Source organism: Fukomys damarensis, unplaced genomic scaffold, assembly GCF_012274545.1.
Source record: "Fukomys damarensis isolate Sample0158 unplaced genomic scaffold, DMR_v1.0_HiC HiC_scaffold_39, whole genome shotgun sequence".
NCBI classification, from domain to species: domain Eukaryota; kingdom Metazoa; phylum Chordata; class Mammalia; order Rodentia; family Bathyergidae; genus Fukomys; species Fukomys damarensis.
In genome coordinates this window covers 9,126,684-9,138,756 of record NW_022900951.1, presented here as the reverse complement: position 1 = coordinate 9,138,756, position 12,073 = coordinate 9,126,684, and the positions used below count along the sequence as shown (strand labels likewise).

Sequence of the window (12,073 nt, the reverse complement as noted above, 5' to 3'; positions counted from 1 at the left end):
AGATGTAGAGTTACCATACAGAAAAATAGGATCAACTGATCATACCCTGGCATGAGGGTTGGAAATACACATTGGATTACTGTAGATAATAGATAAATAGCCACACACTTCTTACACATCGGAATACACAGCCTGAAGTTCTTGCCCACCACATCCACTTACTGTATTACCTGTACAATGGGCCTCTAGCTTTGAGTTTCTGAGACCCTCATACTACAAACATCTCTTAGGAATGAGGCTTACACACTGGTTCTAGGCATGTTCTGGCAGGGCAGGCCGTCATTTGTAAATCTGTAGTTCCAAAGGGTTAACAAAACATAGCTTAGATCCCATAATTGGGTTCTTCCGTTTTTTTTTTTTTTTTTGTTTTTTTTTTTTTAGTGTCAACCATGTGAGATCACTGAAAACATGCCCCACTTTAAATTTGTTCTGGTTCTTCAAACTTCAGCATTCATTTTCCACACATGAGTTACATAAAAGCTTCTACAATAATGGAACAATTTAATGAGTGAGTGGGAGGTGGTCATTAACAAAATCTAGAGACATTAAAATAATATGGATGAGGCCATTTTTCTTCTTAATTTTCATCATTATGTGTCATTATAACTTTTATGAACTATGAACTCAAATCCCTTTTTCTATTTTATCATTATGAGAACATTTTTTTTCACACTTTCCATTTCCTGGAATGGCTGACCTCTCTCTTCCCAGGCTCTGTAATTTGCAATTGCAAAAAAACATGTTTACTGCAAGTGCGTATTAGGTGAGACCATATTTGTAATGTCAGCATACCACAAGGCCGTTTCTTTTGTGTTTTTACTGAAATTGCTTGCTGGCTTTACTATAATAAGGCTCTATTATATCATACATCACCATGCATATTTTATGGGCTATATGTTCAGGAGATGTTCCTTACTTTGCTATTTTACTAAGCAGCACCACAATGCACTGAAGTCCAGCTGAAATTAGGTAGGCAGGTAACCTTTTCAATGTATTTTTTTTTTTTTTTTTTTGCAGATTCGGTGTTCCTGGAACATGATATAATTTGACTTTCCATTGCAATACTGATAAGAAAGGACTGATAAGACAGATATGCTGAGATCTAATTTTTAGATGGATCCCTTCTAAACGTTCTGTTTTCTCTTACTAATTTTGCCATTCTCCCACTGGCTGCAACCAGCAGGTACTCATGAGGATTCTCTGTAAAAATCAAGGCAACTGCTTGGCAAACCTGGGATAGGAATCATGCTGTCTACAGACAAGCCCAAAGTGGAGAGTGTCTATGGGTCTTATGAGATAAAGCCCAGGTTCTAGAGCACAGTTAGGGCTCTACCATTTGGAAGGCCCACCATGTACGGCGGATTTAATATGCTAGTTAATCAGTTGTGGTCCCCTTTGGAATATGAGGGCCCTATGGTTTATAATGGCCCTCTTCCCTTCCTGCTGCACACTTTCTTCCTTGCTCTGACCAGAAGCAAGTGCTTCAACCTTTCTAACCTTCAGATTCCACTCTACAATATGTGTACAATATACGGTACTTGCTCATTGGGCTATTTGAGGAAAATGCACATATTTAAATTATAGCATATGTTGATATATGTATACATTATGAAATTATCATCACAATGAAGTTAACATATCCTCACCTTATGATTTGTGTGTGTGCGCGTGTGTGTGTGGTGAGAACAATAAGATTATTCTCTTAGTAAGTTTCAAGTGTATAGTACAATATTATTAGCTACAACTATAGCTACTATGTGACTTAGTCCATTTTTTATTGCTCTTAGAGAATATAACAGATTGGGTAGTTTTTGTTACAATGAACAGAAATTTATTGGCTCATGGTACCGGAAACTGGAAATTTCAGGATGAAGGGACCAGTTTCTGGTGAGGATATTCTTGTGAGTTATCCCATTGTCTGAGGAGGAAGGGCAAGAAAGCCCAAAGAAGAAAAGAACACCCGCTTTAATCTCCAGCCATTTTATAAGTGCTCTAATCTCATCCAGGAGGTCTCTGCCTCAGAACTTAACTACTTCTTAAAGGCTTTACTTCTTAATATTATCACCTTGGGAATTAGGTTTTAACCTATAAACTCTTGAGTGGATAAAAATATTCAAATTATAGCTTTTTCTCCCTGGCCCCCTATTTCCCTTTTCAGTTCTGTTTAGTATTTGCTTTACATAGTTAGGTGCTCCAATGCTGGGTGCACATATATTTACATTTGGCATATCTTGTTGACAAACTGACCCTTTTCTCATTACATAGAGATCTTTCCCTCTTAGGAGGCATTTTGACGAAGAATCTGTTTTGTCTGATGTAAGTACAGCCACTCCTGCTCTCTTCTGGTTTCCATTTGTATGGAATATCTTTTTCCATCTCCTGACTTTCAGCCATGTGAGTCTTTGCAGTTGAAATAAGTCTCTAGTAGGCAGCATATGGTTGGATTTTATTTTTTTAATCCATTTAGCTAAATGTGGCTAAATGGGGGCTAGACAGAGTTAAAGGGTGGTCACAGGATTTATGGGATAGAGTTCATCAAGCCTACTGGCCTGTCCCACACCAGGGCCCTGGGCAGGCAGAATTGTCCCTAGACTGACAGCAAAAAGTTACTTCAGGGTTCCCATCTGGGACTGAGGTAGGTATGTCTGTTGCACAAAGACAAGTAGGTATGACTCTTCCCTGGTCTGCTGAAACATGGTGCTACTGGAAGGATTACAGCCAAATAGATAAGGTTTCAGCCAAGTTTACAGGGGAACATAGTTGTTCTGGGTCTGTATTAGTGATCCTGAACCAATCACTTGAGCATAGGTGGTTCTGCCTTCCAAAATCATCCTCCTTGGCCTTGGGCTCCACAGAGTTTTACAACCTCCTATTTGAGCTGCTGCTATTGAGGATACAAGCAGAGAACCTCTTCTTCCACCCTTCTAAAATTATCCCCTTACTTATCATTTATTCTTATTTCTTATTACAGTTATTTTCTTGTTAGAAGAATTCTACTACTTCCTGAAATAGCTCTCCAATCCTAGGGCATTAATATAGAAGTGATATGTCTGAGAGATGTGGACAACCTTTTGTAGCTAAATGGCCATAGATAGGGCATTGCTTACCAATCAGATAAGTAGGAATAATCAGCTCAGGTAGTGAAAGAAAGCAGATTGAGGGACATTAGTTGCTCTATTACAAAGGATGGTACAAGTGGGAATTCATCTCCAGTTTCGTGTTTTTTAATGGGATGGAGAACTTTCCACTTCTGCTGGTGTGTTGGAAAGGCTAAGACTGAGTTGTTTATGTTCTTGGCTTTTCAGTGTTAACTTCCAGTACTGAGCATGATGGAGGAAGGGGGAAAGCACTTTTAAAGTCTGCTGTCAGGTCTCTACAACTGGGACTGGCTTTGGGGGAAATATTCTGATATATGTAGAACCTTGCATACATGCGCATTTTTCTGAGCACAAGAAAAATTCTATGGCATTTATCAGGTTCTACGTGGATCTCAAATCCAAAAATGCCAGTGTATCCAGTCTAACATGGACCAGTAGATTTATATTGCTGCCTTGCCAGACATAATTTTGAGGTTGTGGCTTAAGATTACCACCCAGGCAATAAATTTTCCTATGTCTGCTGGTTGGAAAGTGAGTGCTCCTCAGGAGGATTTTGGGTTTTCAAGAAACTGAAAACTCTATTTTACAATACCTTTTCCATGTATAAACCTGCTCTTCCACTCAGTGTTGATAGTTACTCTTTACCACCATAACTACTTTCCTTAATCTGCCCATCCATCTCCACCAATCCTTTCTACCAAACACTATCCTCTCCACCAGCCTTGCCCTTGTACCGTACAATAAATCAGAAATATATGAAGACAGAAATCATGTCTTGTGTATATGCCTATTGAGTGCCTTACATGATCTATATAGTTAATGCTTAATAACTGTTGAAGTCCACTAAATTTAATTGGGTTGGCTAGCCTTGGGGGAATGAGGCATGATTCACAATGTTTCTGTGAGAAATTGTACTCTGTACTTAAAAAGTAAAGTATGGGAGATTATTTTAAGTTAATTTGTCTAATTGTGAAAAGCCAAAGAAAATTATGCTTGGATACTATTAAAGAAGGGTATGGTAATGTGCAAAGAGCATGGGTTCTTCAGTTTTTCTCCTCAAACATTATAAAGTATGAATTAGAGTTAACGACTTAGAAAGCTACAAAGTTTCAGTGCAGTGCAGCAATTACAGCTCTTTTGGAGAATACATGAAAAATCTAAATGTGGTTACTATAACAGTAAATTGCCTCTAAGAAACTCTTTAATTTTTTCAAAAAAAGTAATAAATTTCTATAATATAGCAACCAAAAAATAAAAAGGGGGGGAAATAATCCACAAAGAAACGCGAACATCTGCAAACAATGAAAAAAGATTCCATGAGAAAATACCACAATGGGGAAAGAAAGAATGAAACAAGACTAAACTATTTAGGCAAGCAAATGGATGCCAATTTTTAAAGAGAGGATTTTACAGTGTTATTAAAATGATGAGTGTTTTTCTGAATTTTCTTGTGGCTAAGAAGATGGGATATTTTATTAAACAGAAGGAGAATTTATCTTGTGTAAGATATAGACATTAAAATGGATACTGGTTGAGAAGCCCAGTAAAAAGGGGCTTATTTTATAAGAGTTAACTTTTTAGGTTAGTACACATTATGGCAGACAGATGACTAAATTTACTGGAATGTACAGGAAAGTTTTCTAATGCAAAAATGTTTTCATTAGTGAGAAACACACTTTCACATTGTTGACAAAAAGAGTTTGAAAATATTGGTTAACATTGTGCCACTGTACATAGATTTATTTGGGTAAAATAAGTACCTCATTAACTTTATAAAGACAAACTCATTGTCTTGGATTAAAAAGGGGTATGTTTTAGGATCACATGCTTAACGTTTCAACAGTATCCAGAGCTTCTATTTTTTTAACAGTAGAAAATTTCTTTTAAAATGACAGTTTCTTAAAGTGTTCGATGTGGGGGCTGGTCTGTTTTAAGGACAACTTTAATTGAAGTCATTTTTCATAGAGGTCTAGATTGTAAGTGCTCCAAAGGGTGGGATTTGTCTCATCGATCCGTATGGAGCCAGTGTCTGGCCCCTTGCCCTACCTAGAGTAGGTATGTAACAATGATTGATAAAGAAGTAAAGTAGAATGAATATTTTCTGAGGTGTGGCTTCTCTACCTGACACTCAAATTTGCACAATTTAGAGCTAAAGGGAGAATTTCGATATAGTTTTGCGTCTGTAATTTTAAAGACCGTTCTTCAGAGCCCATTTGACAAATTTTTATCGAGCATCTCCTATGAGTGGGATGGGAGACTGCTAGGTCATAGCAGGAGCAGCACAGACAAGGTCTCTCTTCTCATGGAACTTGGAATTTAGGTCACCTGATTCTACAACAGTGAGCTACATTGCTGATGTAAATATGTGCCTTTGTCACTGATCTCTGAGACACCTGCAAAGGGATGCTAAGACTACATTCTAGAGTGAGCTGCAAACAAGTAGGATCCCACAGGACTGTCTAAGAGGAAGCACTATGTGCTCTGCTTCTTTCATCCCCCACCTCACCCTATTCCTTTCTCCTTCCTTAGTTTTTATTATAAGACTGAGAAGGGATGGGAGAAAGAACCATTGTGTTTTCAGAAGGACTATGATCTGGGGACAGTTTACTTCTTCCTCTCTGGGGAAAGGTCAAGGAGCTATCTTGAAAAGTAGCTGGCTTAGATGATGCTTTATTCAGGAGATCTGCTCAGGAAAAATGCAGTGAGAGTGAAAGAGCTGAGGCCAGAACTCCCATGGATGATACTATGTAGTGGGGTGACTTGTTTGAGTTTCCTTGCTTTCTACCACCAAAAATCTATACATGAGTGTCACAAGATAGCCAGCACACAGGTATGTAACATGAAGGGGATCTGCAGCCAATGCTAGTCAGAAGAACGACATAGCTCACCAAGAGAGGGCCCTACCACTGGGCAGTGAAGCAAGAAAACCTTGTTTCTCCTATTTTTCCACCCAACCTCCACCCCAGAAGGGCTGGACCTACAGAAGGAAGAGGGAGTTTTATGTGCCTGAAGTATTACATTGTATTACTCAGCCTTCCAGCACTGTGAAAAATATCTGACAAAATCAATTTTATGAAATAAAGATTAATTTTGTCTCAAAATTCTACAGTTGCTTGGCCTCACTGCTTCTGGGCGATGGTAACACAGTGTATCATGGCAGGAGTGCATAGTGGGAAAGGTCTGTTCCCCTCATGGCATTAGGGAGTCAGAGAAGAAAAGGCCAAGTTCCCAGTATTTCTTTCACAGGCATTCCTTTCATACCACGGACCTAACTTCCTTTCACTAGGTCCCACCTGCTAAAAGTTCCAACACCTTTCAACACCTCCCAGTAGTATCGTAGAGTAATGACTAAACCTTTCACATATGGGAGATACTTAAAATCTAAACCACAACACTCATGAGGTTTAAAAGGGCGTTGAAGGAGGAAGTTTAACAGATTCAAATTCCACCCTCAATCTGCATTCCTCAGGTTGAGCCTGACCTATCAGAGAGAGAGGAGAAAATGGAATTTAAATGGAATGAAGCTGGAAGTGCAAACTGGACTTTAGAAAATGAAAGAGCCTATGGATTCTACCCAAGATGATGTTAATGGACAGGAAAGGAAGGTCTAACAGCTTGTGGTTGAAGGCAGTGATAGCACAAAAATAGAGATGTTTTTACACTCTGTCTCCCACTGATGACACAGAAGAATGGATGGTTGGATGGAAAAAATCAGGGAGGGGAAAACTGAGGACGACCTTCAGATTTCTGTCTTGGATTATAGTTCTACAGGCAAAGCAACCATGCAGTGTAACAGTGTGGTAATCAGTAGCAAAGGTTAATTTTAGATTCTTTGAAGAAGAGGACTATGTCTTGGACAACATGGATTCACCTGTGTCTTGTCAATTCTTTGTTTTCACTAGTGTCTTGAAGTAAATAAGTTAGAAATATATGGCTGGAGAATATTTGGCAATATAATTGAAAAACTATATTTTCTTGTATTTTATACTTTGGATACTTAGACCAAACACCAGGAAAAAAGAATGAAGTTTGAAGTAAGAGAAGAGAACCAAAAATTATTCACTAGATCTGTATATCTCATACTTCTATCAATTAAAGACTCCTGTAGGTTAAGAAGCTCTTCTTGTTTTTTTGTTTGTTTGTTTGTTTTTTGGTACCGGGGATTGAACTTGGGTCCTTGTGCTTGCAAGGCAGGCCACTGAACTGCTGAGCTAAATCCCCAGCCTGCTTTTTGTTTCTTTTAATGTCACTCTTCTGTTTGTTCCTCCTAGCATAGAAGATTGGAAACCTCAGCTACCCCAAGTTTACCCCATTTTGTCCAGTTCCAATCAGATTGCTTTCTTATATTTCTGTCCACTGTTCTGATTTTTCATCAAGAAGAAAGGAAAACAAAAGAGATAGAAGTAAGAGGCTAATCTTGCCAACCTGCTACTGAGGAAACAAGCCATACCTTTGTGTGGTTTTCCCCATCAAAGTCCCCTCACTTATTACTTCTCCCTTTTTGTTATTCATGTCTTATTTAATATCACAAAATTGTAGGAGCAAAGAACAGTCTTCATATACCTTTATCATAAGATCAACACATCTTTCAAATAGAACATCAGAGGTAGCCAAAGAAAAGATAGAAAGCATGCACGTGTGTAATTTCAATACATTTAAAACACCACCATCTCAGGGGAGGAGGGGATGAAGGGAGGGCAGGGACAAGGGGAAAAAATGAGAACCAAGATCTGTCATGTAAAGGTACAAGAGCCCAGTGATGAATGTAACTGTACTGTATACCTAAAATGTACCAATAAACTTAATTAAAAAAATAAATAAAACACCACCATCTCTTTATCAAGCATGTGAGAATCACACAGTAATCCCAATTACAATAGAACAGAAAGCCTCTGAATACATTATTTGGAGTTTCAGGCTAAATTTGACTTAATTGAAGGAAATATAAAACAATTAGAATATTTTATAGAAGTTGGCCAGGTTTTTCTGCAGAGGGCCTGTGAGCATTTTAGGCTTAGTGGGCCACAAAACTCAGCTCAACTCTGCTATTATAAGGAGAAAGCATCCTTAGATAATATGTAAGTGGTGGGTGTAGCTGTTTTCCAGTAAAACTATATTTATGGACTATAAAATTTGAATTTCACATGATTTTAAGGTGTCAAAAATACTATTTTTTCAACCTTTTAAAAATGGTGAAATCCTTTCTAGTTCATGGGCTTTGCAAAAACATGTGGCAGGCAGAATGTGGACTTTCAGCTGTTGCTTTCCAGCTTCTCTTTTAACTGGTTCATTTATTCCATTACATACGGAGTCTTATTGGAAATACCTTGTTTATTGAGATGCCATTTTTTCCCTGGTGCATTGAAACAGAAAGAAAAAGTCTTTTTTCAAAAGAAAAACTTTCTAAATGCCCCAGGTAAGATTGTTAAGAAATGATCACACTTGGAGATAGCTTTTTCTCTATCTATGTCCTACAGCAGGCAATTCAGTTACAGCTAACCCAAACACAGATATATTATTTCTTTTATCATTCTTCAAGCACAGAAATCAATGGAACTAATCACATAGGCATGTGCCTACGGAAAAACAAAATGTGACTTCTGCCATTAGGGCCAAATATGGCGCTCCAGGATGCAAGCCAAGGTAAGGCTGAGAGCTGGCCTGGATGAGGTATGCCCCTGCTGTCTCCCACACATGCCTCAAGATAGAAGTGATCCCAAATGGTAACACTGCAGCTCCCCTTCAAAGGTTTGCAGATATGTAGTCTTTTTCTATTCTTGCCCTCCCAGTCCAAAGAAAGATTTGAGCCGTTCTCAGGTCTCATTCCTGATGCAAGGCAGATATAACACAAGTCTCAGTGCCTGTTCCTGTGTTAAGAGTGTTCTTTGAAGATATGGATGCCCCATAAATAAAGGTACAACTTTTCCAGCCAGCTATGGGGATACTATTAAAAATACCTTAGATCGGGTAATTTATTAGTAATAGAAATGTATTTCTTGCAGACTGGGAAATTTAGAAATACCAACAGACCTGAAATCTGACGAAGACTCCGTTGCACAAAGACAGCATTCTCACATGACAAAAGGAGCTGGGCAGCTCTCTTTGACTTCTTTATAAGGGAACCAATTCTATTCCTGAGGGTTCCACCTCGTGACTTAATTATTTTCCTAGAGATTTCACCTGCTAATACTATAGCAGTAAGTTTTACGTTCTAAAACATAAATTGGAGGGCAGAAATCACTAACATTCAGACTGTGGCAATACCCAACCATTCTGGGACTGGAGAAGTTTTCCTGGGACATGGCCTTTTCCAGTGCTAACACTGGGATGGTTTGTCAACCTGAAAGTGAGGCCTTTCTATTTCTGTATCTCTGTCTTTTTACCCTTCTCCAAGTTCTCCCAAGGGTAGAATCATCCATGACTTCTTTGTGAAGCAGAAGTCAAACTAGTTTGGGAAAGAAACCTTTTATGGAAGACCCTAAAACCATTCCACTTAATGTTTTTTCAAAGGAAAGAGGTACTTTTTATTAGAGCATTCATGAGCATTAACAGACCCTCTTCTCAATTTCAAGTGTTCTTATAGAATTAACTTCTACTTCAATCTTGTTTAAAAAGAACAGTTTATAAAAGACAAATGCTATGCCTCTTTGTTCCTCTAATATCTTCCTAGCACAATTGGATCTGTCCTTATCATAGGCTTAGCTTCAATTTAGATAACTTCTAAAGACTTCTTTTGCCCTAAGTTCACTGAGAAAGTGTAACTCCAGTGGGCTTTTAAGGGTATACTTGACCAATATATATATTTACAATTTTTTTGAAGAGGAAAAAGAGAAGTTCTTTATTTTTATAAAACAGAGGTCAAAGTCTGCATCTGAATCTGGACCATGGCTGTCTCACACACACACACACACACACACACACACACACACACACACACTCACTCACACACAAAACACACACAGTTTTTGAAAAATAATTGAGCTAACATTTACTTTGGAGAGGATTTCACACGAACATCTAGATTTCTAGCTTCACCTGAAATACTGGAACATCTGGAGATGTTAGACTCACACCCTATAAAGCTACAGCTTGGATGCCTCCCAGTTGTTGACCAATATATTTTAAATCATGCAAAGTATATTTTTGGGTGCCCTACTGAGAATGTGATAAAACAGACTACTTATATACACAATAAAACTAAATCAATAAACCAAGCACCTGTCCTAGCTCTGACCTAATTACCCTTTTGCCCCTTGTGGTGATTTACAAATTCAATAATGAATCACCCAGTCAAGTATGAAAAATCAGTGAACTATATATTTATGTATCCATGAGATTATGTACATAAAATTATTCATCATTTAATGCCGAATTTAGGTATTGCATTTTGATCTCCCTGATTACAGAAAATCAATATGTTACTAATTCTAGAAACAAAAAAGCAAACTTTGAATATAGCAATGGAAACAAGAGTCATAAAGATCTTAAGCTGAATACATGGATCTTTAATGTTAATAGTGGACAATTAAGCAATGTGTTCATGGAGCGAATGTTTTTATGTTAGAACTCAGTGTCACCAGTGTTTTCAATGATGTAAATGTAGAGGCTGATGCCTCTGCCCTAAATTGGCCCACATGAAGCTTTTCCTGTAGCAGATGAAGCCTCAGAGCTGTGCAGCAGCCTTTGAGATAGAAGGGGGGACAGGAGAATGAGTCACCTACCTGACCAGGTCGATGACCCGCTCCCTGGGTGCGGCACTGACCGGCTCATCATTAATCATTACGATCTGATCTCCCGGAATCAGTTTGCCTTCAGAGGGGCCACCTGGAGAAAAAGGAAAGTGAAGACCATTGGTCACCCAACCAAACTGTCTTCTTCCTGTTGCGACTCATGTGAGCCAATGGTGCTATCAGATAGAACAAAACCCAACCACACCTGGGTGTTCTTCCCACAAACCTGAGGATCAGGCTGCTCCCTGAGCAATTGAATCAACATCTTTGAGAGTAGGACGCAGGCATCCACATTTCCCTAAAATATCGTGGACAAGACTGGGACTCAAGTTAGTAGTATGCTCCCCATTGTGAGTCACCTGTGAACCCTGAACAAGTGTGCAGGGGGAGATTATGTATTGCTCACAAACTCCTAATGCTGATGCTGCTGGGCAAAAGACCATGCCCTGAATGGCTAGGTAGCCAATTAGCTGTGTTAATGTCCTGCCACAAAAGCTGCAACAACGTGAGAGCAGCTGGATTCGTACAAAATTCCATTTATTTGCTCATTATAAGCAGGGAGACTTCACACTGTGGGAAATCATGAGCATCTCTATCGGGGGTGTTCAAAAGCACTTATTATATGACCTGGTCTTGTGCTACATGCTGCTGGAATGCTCTCAAGGAAGTGAGGTTTCCATGGTTTAGATGCTAACAGAAAGTGGGAGCAATTTTGTCATAAGCATTTTAATAATTGTGAAATGAAGGAGGCAGAGTTAGGTGACACATCAGTTAGGCGAGACGAAGAAGTAGCAGTCAGTTATACAGCGAAGGGGTGTGGTGGGTCATGTTCCGGGTTTGGAGTGTGCTTGAATGTTTGTGTCTGTGCTCACTTATGATTACTGAGGAGTCTTGTTTTGTCATAATCCATTAAAGTCACAGGGTGGCCTTGGCTAATGGTGATACTTAGTGAAGTTGTTTGCATTCAGCAGAACAGCCAGGCCCATCTCTGGATGTCAGAGGCTGTTTTGCTCTCTCCGTTGGTTTTCCAGCGGGGGAGTGAGAAATTAATGTCTGTTGAGCAGTGTGTCTGCACCAGGCACTGGGCTAAATGTTGTGTCTGTCAACTTCACTGAGTACTGCAATTCTTTCCATATAATGAGATCACTGAACTCACATCAGTGAAAGAACGGGCATGAAGATAGGACTGGTTCTCAGCTAGGACTGTGGACTCCTCCAAGTTCAGAAGGGCCAACATATCTTTTA

General features: G+C 39.0%; 1 protein-coding gene across 4 annotated transcripts in view; it reads right to left on the bottom strand.

Moving 5' to 3' along the window:
* Nucleotides 1–12,073, bottom strand: part of Frmpd4 (FERM and PDZ domain containing 4) — an 862,356-nt gene that overhangs the window by 84,842 nt on the left and 765,441 nt on the right. For all 4 annotated transcript variants that reach the window (XM_010613974.2, XM_010613977.3, XM_010613976.2 and 1 more), the window contains one exon: nucleotides 10,820–10,922. In XM_010613974.2, coding sequence (XP_010612276.1) covers nucleotides 10,820–10,922 — 103 coding nt within the window. The remainder of the gene's footprint in view (nucleotides 1–10,819; nucleotides 10,923–12,073) is intronic.